This window comes from Uncinocarpus reesii, genomic scaffold (genome assembly GCF_000003515.1).
Source record: "Uncinocarpus reesii 1704 scaffold_5 genomic scaffold, whole genome shotgun sequence".
Classification (NCBI taxonomy): Eukaryota; Fungi; Ascomycota; class Eurotiomycetes; order Onygenales; family Onygenaceae; genus Uncinocarpus; species Uncinocarpus reesii.
Window position 1 is genome coordinate 955,898 of NW_003052496.1, and position 15,448 is coordinate 971,345.

The following is a 15,448-nucleotide window of genomic DNA, read 5'->3' on the forward strand; positions in this document are numbered from 1 at the left end:
CAGCATGTAGTATTCCATATTTCGACCCGTACGGCAACGAATTCCAGCACATTCCCCCTTGCCATGATGTATGAGCTCTTTCAGCCGTTTTCCAAGTCTGATCAACACTTCCGATTTGTCCACTTCGGAATCGTATGTCCGCGTGGATCGATCATAGCGGTCCGATAAATCATAGGGCACATTCAGTGATTTAGACGCTTCAACGGCTTTGTTATAGCTCACGAACAGATACGTGCCGTATGTTGAGAACGCAAATACTGCGACCGCAGATAATGTGAGCATTTTCGGACGCACGGGCCGCGAGGCCGGAGGTATTGACGACTTCGAGGCTTCCGGGACTGGAGGGGATTTCTTTCCCGCTGTCCTAATATTCCATTCGTGTCAACTCTAGTTTGCCCGTGAAAAAAAGGAGGTAGTATATTAGGCTCGTGGGAATTCCAATGGCTTGGGTACTGGCGCAGCTATATACGCCCGGTAGTTTCGTGAAAGGGCACACACACAAAACAAAAGGCTAAAAGAGAAAGGAAGTGAGGACATAGTAGTTGGATCATACCAGCGGCCAGTCTCTACAGTCAAGGGCAATAATGTAGATATCTTTCATCATCTCACACTAACCTCCGTAGTGATGCCGCAGAGAGCAGATCAACGGGTGGCTTTCTCGCCATCGCCTGGCCGAGATGCTTTGGGCCAGCCCTGCCCAATACCTGCCTCATGCCTGTGGGCGACATGGTTTGCACAAGATCGCGCTATTGAGCCCGTGCAGAAACGGCTCCAGGGATAATTTACTGTTCTGGTGAAAGCAATCGGCTTTGTGAAGTAAAATTGAGCGTGGCTGGACGACGAAAATTGTGTCGAGTGGCTTAATTCTTGTCGAGTCGTGTCAAAGCAGTCGCGCGGAAGATATCGTGCTTCAAAGAAATAGAAAGATCATCGTTGAATAGGATGGTTCAAAGATCATTAAGAGTTTGCCAACGGCGAGAATGGGTGTTAGTTCCTGGTCCTTGGTCGACATTCAAGGTCAATTGAATTCTACAGTACCAGAAATTCGAGAAGAGCTCAGAGCCAAGAGAGAAACCCTGTGCTTCCTGCTTGATCCCTGGAGATGCTCATGGAAGCTGCATCAAGCTCGCTCGTCGAGTCCGGAGGGGAGTTAATTACCACTGCAAAGAGCCTAAGAGGCCAATTCTGCTCTCGTTGTTCCGCGCCCTTTAGAACACCACAGTGCCGACATTATGCGACCACAAACGACAATCCCAACCCCACTTTGGCGGGTGCAACGATGGCCGACTTGATGATGAGGTCTAATCGGACCGACTGACATGCGTTAACAAATAGTTAGTCAAGGGCTTGATGGTGAGGATTCGCATTGCCCACGCAAGAGATATGGCATCTACAGAACTCCCAGAGTCCATTCTCATCGTTGGGGGCGGTGTCTTTGGCTGTAACTATGCACCCGGCCTTCCCCTGTTGAATTGACTGTGAAGAACTCACCCTTCTTTCCTTAGTATCAACGGCCCTTGCGCTCACTCGCAGGCACACCGGAAAGATCACCCTCGTCGAGTCCTCCCCTACGATACCCAACCCGCATGGCTCGTCCGTTGATGCATCCCGTATAATCCGTGCTGACTACGCCAACGGTGCCTACGCCCGCCTCGCCACGGCGGCTATCAAACAATGGCAAACCACGCAATGGGGCTATGAAGGCCGATATACTCGCAATGGTTTAGTGTTGGTCTCTTCCGGCGATGCAGAGGGCAGCCAATACGTCAAGCGAAGTTATGAGAATGTCAAGGCGTTGGACAAGAGCGGAAAAAAAGTTGAGTCTTTACCAACGAAAAGGGACGTGGAGAATGTGATCCCGGGCTATGGTATGGGCGAAACCGTTGCCGGCGGATATGTGAATTGGGGTTCTGGCTGGGGTGACGCCGAAGCATCGGTGCGATTCGCAAAGCAGCTCCTCGACCAGACAAACAGAGTCGATTTCAGAACCGGCACCGTCAAACGCCTCCTCTTAACCCCAGAGCAGCCAGCCGCAAAACGCAAAGTAACCGGCGTTGAACTCGCCGACTCCACCACCATCACCGCAGACCTCGTCATCCTCGCGACCGGCGCATGGACAGGCCGGATCGTGGATCTTCGCGGCCGCGCCGATGCCACCGGCCAGGCCCTGGCCTACATCAGAATCACCGACGAGGAACAATCCCAACTCGCAAACATGCCTACAATCCTCAACTTCACCACAGGAATGTTCATCATCCCGCCGCGCAACAACCTGCTCAAAATCGCCCGCCACGCCTACGGCTATCGGAACCCCAAACGCTTTCCCAACCCCTCATCCAACAAGGGAACCATAGAAGCCAGCCTCCCCGAAAACGGCCTGCCTATCCCCCCCGAGGGCGAACACGCATGTCGAACCGCCCTGCGAGAAATGCTCCCCGCATTCGCAAACAGGCCCTTTGTGAAAACGCGCATATGCTGGTATTCAGATACGTACGTCTTGCACCTCCCCCTCCACCCCCTTTGCCTCTTCCAATCGTAGTCACCCTCAACAAAACGACACACCATCCTGACACTCAAAGGAATATATGACAATCAGTCCAAGAGGTGACTTCCTAATCACCCACCATCCCTCATTCAACTCTCTCTTCCTCGCCACGGGCGGAAGCGGCCATGCATTCAAGTTCCTCCCCGTGATCGGAGATAAAGTCGTCGACGCGCTTGAAGGGAAGCTTGATCCTGAACTAAAGGAGCTCTGGTCGTGGCCGGAGCTTCTTCATCCCGTTGGTGCGAATGGTGAAGTTCCTGTTTTTTGGACAGAAGATGGAAGTCGCTCTGGCCCCAAAGGGATGATCTTAGCGGAGGAATTGGCAAAAGGTCAAGTGACGAGCAAGCTTTGATATAACGAAGGGGTATTTAGCTGCATCCTAGCAGTTCTCAGTTACCTGTGGACAAGTGTATGAATGATGAAGTTTTGTCTTTTTTCTCTTGCAGTATTTCCATTTTTTACTATCTAATAGGATAATACATCCTCCCATTGCACACGTAATAAGTGTTCAATCTGCAATTCAATGCGCGTGCACGCCCATTCACCTAGCCCTCCACAGTGAAAATCTGGACCCACCGCTTCAAATGCAAAAGGTCGAGGAAGAGAAGAACAATAACATGAGCATTCAACAGCTCATGTGTCAAATTAGCAGACGGCCAGAAAGTACCACCATCCCCTATGCGCCGGTGCACCCATCCCAAACCAGCGGAGACCCGCGATTTGTCTAATTTCAAGTTGATGGAAAATTAAGATACGCCGCTTTTTGGAATCCGGACTCTGTAACACAAAACAATCGCTATAACGCCATAAAAATGCGGTTGTGACGGCAGAAATATTGGAGGAAAGAGAATTCCGCCTGTCAGATGCATTATGGTAAGCACAAATGGTGTGCGGGACCACGTCGGACGAAGGGAGGAAATATGTTAATACATTGAGACAACAGTGCAGGGCAGCTACTGATTGCTCGAAAGCGTGATTAAACTTTGCGGAAATCTAGCCAGTGGTTAGTTCAAGAAGTCCAAACGACGCTCAGTGAGAGTTTACCTGTCAGGACGGGATAGATCATTTCGAAGGCTTGATAAATTTCCTCTCGGACCTTAGCGCCTGTCAAGACGATCTTCCCGCTGACAAAAATAAGAAGTACGATTTTGGGTTTCATCATACGATAGATCAGGCCAGGGAACAGCTCAGGCTCGTACGAGCTGAAGTTGTGATGGCGACTGGCAAGACCTTCCAAACGGATGGAGAACTTGATATCGCAGGACCCAACAATGTTTTGGATCTTGAAATCAGTGAACTTGGCATTGAAACCCGAGTTTCTGGATGATACGAGCGTATTTTCTAGATGCCAATTTCGAGTCATCTTCAGACTTCGCTCCGGTAACGACCATCTTGCCAGAGGCAAAGATCAACGCAGTAGTCTTCGGCTCGCGAATACGCATGATAACGGCAGCAAAACGCTATTAGAAGTAAAGTTTGTTTAGCACAGATGACTAGATAATTCAAAGTCAAAAGGCACAAGTCAGTACCTTTGGGTTGTACTCTGCGTTTCGCGCATGCAGCGCGATGGTCTTCAAGTCCAGGCGACAGTCTAGATTGACCGTGGCGACAATGTTTCTTGAGAAAAGCATTGCTTTCAGCATTCTGGTGAACCAGAAAGGACAGACAATAGTGTAATACTCACTGCAACGTTGGTAAAAGGCCGCTCACGCCAGGTCCAGCTCCCGGGGTGGCAGCAGGGGTGGCGGGAGAAGCACCGTTTGCGCCCTGTTGTCCACCCGCCTGGCCATTGGTCATCCCATTTGGCTCTTTTTCGGAGGAAGGTGGGGTGAGGTCGCCGGCACCTCCTGGGAAGGACAAGGACGCTGGGGACGTGAATGCCTTTGCCTGTTGCGCAGTAGAAGGATGGGTAGTAAGAGAATCCATGGTCACTGTTGTCAAGTCCGAGACTGTAAACGAGACCGTTGGTATGATCTGGGCGCGATGCGTAGCAACTCAGATCAGAGCAGTCTGCAAATGGCGGTTAGATCCTGCTGGCTCAAAACAAGAAACTTGAGAAAGGGAGAGTTGTTTTTATTTTGCTGTTGAGTGTAGCGCGAGCAACGGAAATTGCCCAGAGAATTGCGCTAAGGAATCGCGCTAAGGGGCTGCGCTAAAGAACAGAACGTGACCAGGAACACTTCGGCATGCGCTTCACTTACCACTCTGTGGAAGATGAACAACTGAATGTCTCCTCCAAAAACTGACCGTCAATGAGATTTGTGAAGATGCTTCACTGCAAAGATTCACCTTGCTTCCACTTCAGTGTCCAAGACAACAAGAACAAACTTGGGTCTTCCAGCGACTATTCCCGATGTTCGACGTGACGATGCGACAATGATGGCCTAGTTCGATGATGACGAGAGGTTCTGGTAGAAAGTCCCCCAAAAGTCAAATCACTTGAGATCGACTGCAAGGCTGAAGCCGGCGTGAACAAGGCGACGGTTGGGAATCCCGAAAATGAGGGCCCGCGCGACGGCAGCAGGGTCAAAAGCAGCAAGCGCGCGCGCGTGTATCAAAAGGAGAGACGTTGGGAGACACGACGGTCGACGGGCGCCGGGTGTCCCTTGAGATATCTACCGGAAGAAAGGAACGGAAGGGAAAGACACAGAAAGCGAGATGCACGAATCAACAGCAGCCCCTATGTACTGGATGGGAGCTCTGCCAGAGGCAATAAGTATATGTGTTTTTGAATTGAATTCTTTTCTTCTCCATGCGACATTAAAAGACACTTGAGCCCAAAAAGGAAAAGAAGACTAACAAGGAACTAAGTACCGCAGGGCCTGGCGTCGACGGAGAGAGATGTCCCCGGCTCTCGATCCCTCTTGATCGATGAAAAAGAAATAAAGAGGAAAAAAAAAAGGCTTTCTTCTTACTAGTACAGGTGGGATCGCGCAGATCGAGGGACGGGAAGAGGGGGATGATGCGGAGGTTGACGTTCCAGACGGTGCCAAGACCAGGACAGAATCCCAAAATGAGCGCCAGGGCGAAAATGGAGTGGGAAAAGGCCTGTTTATATACCCGTGACTCATCCTGGCTGATGTGGCCACATCCGCGCCTTATGCACACTCCGCGCACGGCCGCTGCTTTGCCGTTTTGTCCAGAATCCCGCCGGGCCGCGCGCTGATTGGCCGGCCCGGAGCTTGCCTGCAGCGTCATCCTGGAACCGGAGGTGCTCCACCCAAGCTCGCTCTTTCCCTGGATCGTGGCCGACGCCGCCTCACCAAGCGCCACTGTGTCCAATCACCGCGCCCGCTGCCTTCTTGGCCTGGTTCTGGCTGCGGACTCGCCACCCCTTGTTGCGAGTTGGGAAGGCCCGCCAGAGTCAAAGCCCTCGCGCGGTGCGTGCCGATAAGCCGCTTGTCGCTCCCTTCCCCCTTTTCACATGAAAAAGTTTTCACGCGTCTTTTTGCCTTCCACCCCGTTCCGCGTCCGCGCTCGACACTCCTTTGCCATACCGCGTCGGGGAATCCGTTGCTTTCGCGCTTTTATCTGGAGGGGAATCATCATGGGATGGGTGATGGCTTGAAATCACAATCTTCCTTTCTTTTTTCTTTCTCGAAAGATGTGATCCCGGCATTCATGGGAGGAACCGAGCTCATCCGCAGCACTCACCGCCGCTCAGAAATGGAAACCTACCCAGAAACAAAGAACAAACACACCCTCACTTAATATGTCACCGTCATGGACGGAGGCGTGGCGCTGAATTCTGCCAATCTCTCTCCCAGGAAATTTTTGAGCGTCGCGTTGCAGTTTGCTTCGCTGCAGCCTGCTCTGTACCCCCTCCCCTCGACCACAGATTCCATCCAAAATCATGCAGCCTAAATTGTGATGAGAGAGGGCAGGGGCCCTCTCGCAGATTTGCGACTTGGCCTTGCGAATGCTGATATCGCATTCATTATTGGCCTAAATGACGTGACTCGGGGGCTTTGCCAAGATCAGATCGATATCCCTGGGGGCGATTTCGAAGGCAACACAAGGATCCGCGATTTGCATGTCTCTCCAAAGCACTCTGTTATCGGTGAAATAATGGGGTTGAAATGAAGGCAGCACTATTTCCCCAACTTTTTCTCTTTTTCTTTTTGACGAAATTTTGGCGCTTTTTCATCGTTGCACGGCGTTCTCTTCCCTGCATCAGATATTTTTGTCCTGGTGTCCACAGTGCACTTCCAAACTGCATCGTCCTGTCACATTCACAGCTCACAGTGATTCGACAGTAGAGATCATTCCTTGCTCATCTTAACTCTGTACTCTTAGCACATTTCACACAGAAGCTTCCCACCAAATGTAGATCAGGCACCCGAAATCTCCATCTCCTGGCGGCCTATCGGGAAAATTAGTTGGGGCGAAGCATTTTCACGTGACTGACTACGGCCGCTGACATCAGCTCCTATTTTATTGGCTGGGAGCGGCCCCTCGGCTGGCCTCGGCGCCCGCCTCCGTTTGACCTTGGCTAAACTGAATGACGGAGCGAAAAACGACGACTTTCGGAGGTCTGCACCGCGCACCAGCAAAGTTCATCTTTTCTCCTTGGACGCTGTTCGTTTCCCTCATTGGCATGCGGCAGTGAATACTCGAGCACACCGTGTCTTCATACCCTCCAAAACAATCGCACAGATGGCTTCAAAATCTGCCATTTTACCTCTGTTGAGGCGGGAGGTCCTCCCGGCATCCGCACGGTCATGGACAAAGGCTGCATCGACGAATTGTGGCCCTCGCTATTCCACACGGGTTGCGGAGGTCGCCCAGTCTTCGACAAAGAGGATGCGACGGAAGGACCTCTGGGCTCAACCCGCGGTCAACGGTCAGAGGCGGAACCTGTCTGGAACGGCCGCCAGACGAAATGCGGCTGCTAGCGAGGAGGCGTTCGATCCGTCGCAAATTGAGAGAGAGTCGGATAATGTCGATGTGTGCATCGTTGGAGGAGGTGTGTTGCTGTTGTGCCCGTTATTATCGCATCGTGCTGACATGTTTTTCCAGGTCCCGCTGGTCTTGCGGCCGCGATAAAACTCAAGCAGCTTGCAAACGAAGCCGGCAACGAAGACTTTCGTGTTTTGGTGTTGGAAAAGGCCGGCGAAATTGGAGATCACATCGTGTCAGGCAATGTCTTACAGCCCAGCGCAATGAACGAGCTCCTCCCCGACTGGCTGTCCGAAGACAATCCATCGCGGTTCGAGCATGCCACGCCCGCAAAGCAGGACAGAATGCGCTTTCTCACTCAAAATTCAACGTTCTGGCTCCCAGAGCCGCCGCAAATGAATAACCATGGTAACTACATTCTCAGCTTGAGCCAGCTTTGCAAGTGGCTTGGTGAGCGCGCGGAGGAATTGGGTGTTGAGATATATCCTGGTTTTGCTGCAAGTGAATTGCTTTACAAGCCTGATGGGTCCGTAAAGGGTGTGGCCACAAACGATATGGGCATTGGGCGTAACGGACAACCAAAGGATTCGTTCCAGCGGGGGATGGAGTTTCATGCTAGGGTAACGTTGCTCGGAGAAGGATGTCATGGAAGTTTGACGAAACAAGTTGTCAAAAAATTCGATCTACGACGAGATTGCCAACCACAAACCTACGGTCTCGGGATCAAAGAGGTCTGGGAAGTGAAGCCCGAAAATTTCCGGAAAGGTGAAATCACCCATTCAATGGGATACCCACTACCATCAGACACCTACGGTGGTTCTTTTATGTACCACTTCGGAGACAATCTGGTGGCTGTGGGGTTGGTCGTCGGCCTTGACTATCCCAACCCGTGGTTGTCGCCCTATGGTGAATTCCAGAAATTGAAACACCACCCCTTGTTTAAGTCAGTGTTGGAAGGAGGAAAATGTATCGCGTACGCGGGCCGTGCTTTGGTTGAAGGCGGGTTGCAATCAGTGCCAAAATGTGCGTTCCCTGGTGGAGCGCTCATTGGGGATAGTGCTGGTTTCATGAACGTTCCCAAGGTCAAAGGTACCCATACCTCCATGCTCTCAGGGATGTTGGCGGCAAAAGCGACGTTTAAAGCCCTATCAGGAACAGAAGACACGGGAAGCGTGTTCCTCTATGAGTATGAAGACGCTTTGAGAGAATCTCCGATCTGGAAAGAGCTTAACGAGGTACGAAATATGCGCCCATCATTTGGCACTGCGCTCGGTCTGTACGGCGGTATTTTGTATTCGGGCCTAGAAGCATATCTGTTCAAGGGAAGGGTTCCCTGGACCTTTAACCATCATTCAACGGACCCTGCTGCCACAAAACCCGCATCAGAGTGTCCAAAGATTGATTACCCAAAGCCCGATGGCGTGCTTAGTTTTGATATCATGACTAGTGTCAACCGCACGGGGACAAATCATGAAGAGGACCAGCCAGTCCACTTGCAAGTAGAAGACTGGGACAAGCACACAGATGCGGCGTGGCCCAAATACCAGGGCGTGGAAAACAGATTCTGCCCTGCCGGTGTTTACGAATACATCGAGGATCCATCGAAGCCTCACGGGGTGAGGTTCCAGATCAACGCGCAAAAGTGAGTTATACTCTCCCTTCAACGGTCCCTGCGGACCGCATCCCTCACTGTACACGTTTTCTGACCTTTTTTTGCTTCTTTTACAGCTGCATCCACTGCAAGACGTGCGATATCAAAGTTCCCACCCAAGATATCAATTGGCAAACGCCTCAAGGAGGCGAGGGGCCCAAATACTCTCTCACTTAGGAAACCCGCATGGATGTCTGTTTACGCGATTCTGTATATAACATTGATCCACTGCTTCTCTGGCGCTTCGCATGCCGGAGTCAGCATGTTCGGCTGGTAGGCCTTGTGGAAAAGCCTGCCAAAGTTCATATCATCATTGGTGGCCCTGAAACTCGATTCGAGCATCAGGGTGGGCGGAATTGTACTCTATATGTAGATGAGCATTTCAGATACCAAAATTGCAAGCAACTTTAGATTACATGCTAGCTCCATGGTCGATAATTCCCATCTCTGCGCGAATAAACGTGAACCTCAGTCGGGGAGCAACGGAATGTGCAGGAGACAACGGGCCGCTTGATGTGGTTTAGTGGACGCACGTGGACAGCACTAAAAGTGAGGCTGTGGATTTCGGCGCCTCCATTGAATTCACGACAATCCATCCCTCCACCAACCTCACAACACTCCCAATCCTCAACGGCGACGACACCTGGATCCGTCGCAAGCTTATCCGGGATCTCATCTCTTTCCGCATCCATCTCTGGAGGGCGCGAGTCTATATTAAAGTCGAGAAGAATCCCTCCATTCCTGGGCGAACTCTCATCCCGTTTTTGGAAGAAAGACCGTTTTGTCCCTTTGTCCCCCTCCTCAGGAACGCACAGCTTCTTGTTGTCAGCCTGCCCACCATGAGTGAAGTCTCGTCGACGCGTCTCTATCTCGGCAATCTGCCCCGAAATGGTATGCTGGTTCTACATCCTTTTCCTCCTCGCCTTCTGTGGTCCAGATAAAATGTGGCCCTCTGTTACCCCAGAACACACAAAACACACTTCTCTTCCTCCTTCATGTACTGGACATCTGGATATATCTTCCTTGCCCCGAGACAGGGGAAAGGATCGCATGAAAAGCATGGGAAAATTCAAGTCGGAAATCACAATTGAGTTCGGCCTGTTCAGACCTGTCTAAAATTCGTTTTTCCAAACAAATCAATACATCATGGACCTGGCTTGACCCATTCTTGGATTTTTCGTTTGGCCGCGAGAGGCTGACGCACAAGGGCATCACGTTTGCCTGGACTTTGTCTTTTCCAGTCACCAAGCAGGACGTCGAAGAACACTTCAACCAGCACGGGTCTGGAAAAATCACGGATATCAAACTCATGAATGGTTTCGGTTTCATCGAATATGAAGATGCTATGGATGCGCGGGATGTCGTTCCTGGTGAGGACACTGTTCTGCTTTTCCGCTGGTCTCCTCTTTCCACCACAGGCCAGGACCACATGGATTCCGAGTTTTACTGACTGAGCCTTTCGTCTTGCAGCTTTCCGTATGTGAACTCGCAAAACTTCCCTTGTGATGGACCAGACCTTTTCCGGGATTTTGACCTGTTATAACTCGCAGATGGAACCGACTTCAAGGGCTCAAGGCTCACCGTCCAATTTGCACGCGGCCCACGTCACAAGGAGACGTTCTCAGGACCCTCGGACCGTTCTAATGCTCCGCGCCCACGCCGTACTATTTATCGTATGCAGATTTCTGGACTTCCAGAGACAAGTTGGCAGGTTAGATCAGTTTTGTTTTCCTTGTGGATCCGCCCGACTCGATTTCATACTTTTTCCTCCCTGAGATCCCTAGACCATTTCTTTCCCCCTCGACAAACCATCACAGCAAGCATGTCTTCGTCTTCATTTATGCGAGCTACGTGTGGATCTCATTTTCAATTTTGTTCATGATTTATTATATGTTTTGTATGAAGCTGGCCGTCAGTCACCATGGCTCTTTTCATACCCCCTCCGCCTAGACTTGCTTAACTGCTCTTGGTTGGGTACCCAATATCCCGCGATCACGCAGAGCGAATTCTATTTCTTGGCAACTGGAGAGGTATTCTTAGGATACAGAGATCTCGGGATTGGCTTCCACCCAACCTCTCGAAACTGTGGCCTTGCGGGACTTGCTACCATTGGAACGGGACTCACATGACTTGGTTTATTAGGACCTCAAAGATTTCGCCAGGCAGTCTGGCCTTGATGTTGTCTACTCGGAAACGCTTCGTGACCATGAAGGACGAGGGTAAGGCGACTTCTGAAACACCAAGGAACCAGTACAACTGACTATCCACGTAAAGATTTGTTGAGTTTGAGACCGGAGTTGATTTGAAGACTGCCGTCGAGAAACTGGATGGGCGTGAATTCAAAGGCTCCCGAGTGACTTGCACCCAGGACGTATGGACTCCCGGCCCCTCACCAAGGAATTCTGGTCTCATAATATTCTAGATCCAGGCGCCCGATGACCGCACCGCCCGTGATCCTTATCGCGCCCGGTCTCCCATGCGCCGTGGTGGTTATCCACCCGGGGATGATTACGACAGGCGTCCTCCGCGTGGCTACAGCCCTCGAGGACACTATCGTGAACGCTCTCCTCCACCTATGCGCCGCGACTATTACGAGCGTGATGGGTATGGTCGCCGCACTCCACCACCGCGTTCTCGTATGGACGATTATCCGCCACCTCGCCGGCCCTATGAGGACCCTTATGACTTCCGGCATCCGCCGCCGCGCCATTATGATGATCCGTACATGCAAGGTAGATACGGACGTCGGCCTATGAGCCCGCCTCCCAGAGGTGATTATGGAGGCTATGATCGTCGCGGTTACTGGTAGATATCCCTCCTCTACCCATTGTTCTCCAAAAAGAAAACGCCATCTCTGTCATCCCTGATTTTTCTGGTGGTTTTGCGTCCGGAAAATTCACGCGTCTGGGCCCTGATATCTATTACCTTAGAACGAACGCTCTGTAACTCGTCGCTGGTATCCTCCACTCCTACGGGCTAGAGCACCACGTATTCCCGGCGGTGACGACTGTGTTTATTCAGTTCCTGTTTACGACTAGAGATATCCATTGTATGCTCGCTTTATGATTGCCCTTTCGAGAATTCACCCCGGATCGGCGCCATCTGACCTAGCTACTCTTCGGTGAAGCCTGGAGGGAAGCGGTTCCGCCTGATACAGCTATCGTATGTCTACTTTGTTCCTTACCGTTTTACGCCCAAAATACCTTTCTGTTGTGTTTTTATGACTGCCTCCTCTTTCAAGTCTCCCTTTAATGTTTTGTTATTGAGTAATGAATTTGGAGGAATCTGTTCCTGTTATGTACTGCTTCATGTACTGGTTAGGTTACCCATGCAATAATGCAGCAATGCAGAGTCTTTAGCAGCTTATGAATGGCAACGTGCGCTCGTTTAAAATTCGTAATCAATATCGGGAAAACTGAGTAGAAGTAAAGGCGTTTTTAGCACCTAGGTGTCACCTGTACTCCATAGATGCACTGATTGATGGGGAACCCTCCCGTTTGACTTGCCCCACCAGAAACCATTGTGTTTGTGATTCCCACCATCAATCACGCAAACATCGAAAGCTGTCATCGGAGACCTTTTGCATCAGCAACAATGGACCCTCAATTGGATTATTTTGTTGATTATATCAATTTGCGGAATATCCGCTTCCCGCTACCCCTTGCATTCACGCCAGATGCTTGGAATCGGCCCAAGAAGCCACAGCCGGCTGTGATCTCACTCCGTGTTGCCGTTCCAAGATCTTTGATCAAAGTGGCTTCGGAAGTCGATGATACCCCTTCTACCTTGAACTACAGCGCTCTATACCGTAGGCTAGAGAGCGCGATACGTACAAGGGTTGCAAGCGCCACTGCTCCGGATGCCGGCGAAGATGGCAATTTATATCTAGGAGGTCTAATAGACTTGTGTGAAGAGGCTGCGAGGGCGGAGCAGGATGAGCTACTCTCTCGGTATGGGATGGAGCGGGCGGAATGTTTGAGCGTGGAGACGGTTTTGTATTTCCCAAAAGCTGTATTACGGGCGGCTGGGGGATTGAGGTGTGTGGGTTCTAGCACTGGGCGTGGCCGGGAAAAAAGGGAGTGTACGATTGAAAATATACGGTGCTACTGTATTATCGGCATCAACGAGCATGAGAGGCTCGAGAAACAGGCTGTTGATATCACGTTGGTTTTCAACTTACGGGAGGGCAGACCGGATACATCCACTCTCCTTCAAAGGGATTATCCGAGGATTGCGAGGAGCGTTGCAGATGTAAGTTTTCTCTAAGCGGCACTATTGTTTAATCGGTATAGAAAGCAGCGTGATATTTGTGCTAGGTGGGCTGACTTGCGTCCCATTTACTCAGGCGGTCGACGCGTCGGCTTTCAAGACGGTCGAGGCTCTCGCAACGGAGGTCGCTCGGATAGTCATTGTCGATTTCCACTTTGCTGAGCTGACGGTCCGGGCCGAAAAGCCGAGCGCGTTGGCTTTTGTGGAACATTCGGGCGTGGAGATGACAAGGACTGCCGACTACTTTGCCATTGAGAAGAAAGGGCATGAAACATCCATGGAGGGATAGAGCAATATATCCCAGCCAGCTCATCGTGGAATGGGGACGGCCCCGGTGGGGTGGGGGGGACGAAGGCTCGATGGAGATGCTACATCCTCCATCAAGACACTTTCATCGAATATCCGCGCTCATGACCTCTGCTGGCTCGAACATTCATCCATGTCGCCATTCATTACAGACCAGCGCGTTCTCAGCTCATTTTCCCAAAGTGACCCTCAATGTATCACACCCTCCATTACGATCACTCTCAGAACCGGTCTGGGACACCAAATGATCATCTCGGACCTTCACATTAACAAATTGGGATTTTCTACCGATATCCCGTCGTACACAGCCTCTATCTATTCGACGACGACTGGGTTACATAATCAACCAAGTTAGCCGCTTAGCGACGGCGTCTATTCCAAAAGCGGTTTAGCGGGCTCTGCTGGCCAATGGCGGGGCTCCCTTTCTAATTGGGCAGTTTGAGGTCAAGTTTGGGTTATTTTCGGACCATCGCTTCGTCTCCTTCCACAGACCATTAGTTTCATCATTTTGACGTCGAAACGATCGTTTTTTTCCTGCAGTGTTAGGAGCATCGAATTTGGCATCGCCATTATTACATTGAGTCGAGGGACATATATATCTCGTCACCGTTATCTATGGGCTTACGCGCACCAATCTCACATCCGTCAAAGATCACCGTGCTCCCAGGGCGCCTTTCCTCCGTTGCTTTCTTCAATACACTCCTCACCAAGGACATTTCTGCATTCCCGATTGTGTATCTCGGAGACGGCGTGCCAGGACCAGCCGCTGACAACGTGGTTTGGCTACCGGTGCAAAGTCCGTCCTGAATAGGGCGGACGGTAATCTAAGACGGGGCCGGGCTGCAGCACGGCTTCTGTCGAGAAAATCATTTGTCATTTAGGTATCATTCCAAAAGGCGCCGTATGGTGATGACCGTTCTTTTTTTCGTGTCTGTACTTTATACCCCAGTTTTCAATATAGATCCGCTTTGATTCAGCACAAAGAATCACCTAGTTTTGCTTGATCTGTTTCTCGCTCCGCGTTCCATGTGAAGCCAATATATACATTCAACTACCCGTTCAGTTTCACTACTTGCGCTGCGACTGCAAGTTTCGACCGCTCTGAGCCAGCCAGGGCACGAGCGGGGTGTTGTTTCGTTTGACGCGAGCGGAAGCATTATGGCTTCGGGAGCGTGGACTCTGGAAGAACTCACCGTATCCGACGTTTTTGCCCCTCAAACGGCGGAAAATCTTGAACTGTCTGAGCCGTTTCCTCCCAAGCAGGCGGAACAGATCGCACCACATGACAATGGAGGTTCAAGCACCGGGTTCCGGATGACGGCGGAAGTCAGCCCAACTCGGAACCGTGGGAAGGGCTTAAACTTGGGAAACAATGGAAATGCGACCCAAGCCGTAGGAAATTCCAAGAAGAAAAAGAAGAATAAAAGGCGTCAGAATCCAGGAGTTCCTCCAGAGCCGTTTATTCCTTCATCCACTGCCAAGTGCTCCAGCACGGATCCCTCCATCATGTCTAAAGGATTTTCCCCGCGGCTCCTCCCGCTTCATGGTCCTGGAAAAAGCCCAGCGCTCCGGCCTACTACGCCAAACGGAGGAATCAGCGCGCTGAAAATGCAGCTAGATGCGCTCAATCTCACCAAGTGTCAGCCGCCATCAAGCAATGCAAGTGTTTTGGGTTCCGAAACTGAAACCAGCTGCGCCAGTGTGATCTCTGATAGTGATCAGACTGAGACATATGAAGTGCACTAGAGATGACTTCGTTAGCTGTGATGGCCGATGGG

At 51.1% G+C, this 15,448-nt stretch overlaps 7 protein-coding genes across 7 annotated transcripts in view; 5 read left to right on the forward strand and 2 right to left on the reverse strand.

The window, feature by feature from the left end:
• The window catches only part of UREG_07342 (uncharacterized protein), a gene marked incomplete at both ends in the record, with an annotated part of 1,360 nt that extends 632 nt beyond the window's left edge, over positions 1-728 (reverse strand). Inside the window, 2 exons of the mRNA XM_002582523.1 lie at positions 33-364; positions 616-728. Coding sequence (XP_002582569.1) covers positions 33-364; positions 616-728 — 445 coding nt within the window. The remainder of the gene's footprint in view (positions 1-32; positions 365-615) is intronic.
• Positions 729-1,383: 655 nt separating this feature from the next.
• Positions 1,384-2,897, forward strand: UREG_07343 (uncharacterized protein; the record flags this gene model as incomplete). Its single annotated transcript, XM_002582524.1, has 3 exons — positions 1,384-1,441; positions 1,506-2,490; positions 2,597-2,897. 3 exons carry the CDS (start codon positions 1,384-1,386, stop codon positions 2,895-2,897), a joined length of 1,344 nt encoding a protein of 447 aa, XP_002582570.1.
• A 657-nt stretch (positions 2,898-3,554) lies between these two features.
• UREG_07344 (TATA-box binding protein) lies at positions 3,555-4,471 on the reverse strand (the record flags this gene model as incomplete). The annotated part of the gene is made up of 4 exons (XM_002582525.1): positions 3,555-3,864; positions 3,917-4,005; positions 4,075-4,189; positions 4,230-4,471. 4 exons carry the CDS (start codon positions 4,469-4,471, stop codon positions 3,555-3,557), a joined length of 756 nt encoding a protein of 251 aa, XP_002582571.1.
• A 2,730-nt stretch (positions 4,472-7,201) lies between these two features.
• UREG_07345 (electron transfer flavoprotein-ubiquinone oxidoreductase) lies at positions 7,202-10,545 on the forward strand (the record flags this gene model as incomplete). Its single annotated transcript, XM_002582526.1, has 5 exons — positions 7,202-7,511; positions 7,565-9,060; positions 9,273-9,464; positions 9,620-9,986; positions 10,202-10,545. 5 exons carry the CDS (start codon positions 7,202-7,204, stop codon positions 10,543-10,545), a joined length of 2,709 nt encoding a protein of 902 aa, XP_002582572.1.
• A 985-nt stretch (positions 10,546-11,530) lies between these two features.
• On the forward strand, positions 11,531-11,851 carry UREG_07346 (uncharacterized protein; the record flags this gene model as incomplete). Its single annotated transcript, XM_002582527.1, has 1 exon — positions 11,531-11,851. One exon carries the CDS (start codon positions 11,531-11,533, stop codon positions 11,849-11,851), a length of 321 nt encoding a protein of 106 aa, XP_002582573.1.
• An 838-nt stretch (positions 11,852-12,689) lies between these two features.
• Positions 12,690-13,653, forward strand: UREG_07347 (uncharacterized protein; the record flags this gene model as incomplete). The annotated part of the gene is made up of 2 exons (XM_002582528.1): positions 12,690-13,346; positions 13,441-13,653. 2 exons carry the CDS (start codon positions 12,690-12,692, stop codon positions 13,651-13,653), a joined length of 870 nt encoding a protein of 289 aa, XP_002582574.1.
• A 1,175-nt stretch (positions 13,654-14,828) lies between these two features.
• The window catches only part of UREG_07348 (serine/threonine-protein kinase psk1), a gene marked incomplete at both ends in the record, with an annotated part of 1,779 nt that continues 1,159 nt past the window's right edge, over positions 14,829-15,448 (forward strand). The window contains one exon of the mRNA XM_002582529.1: positions 14,829-15,369. Within this exon, the coding sequence (XP_002582575.1) occupies positions 14,829-15,369 (541 nt within the window). The remainder of the gene's footprint in view (positions 15,370-15,448) is intronic.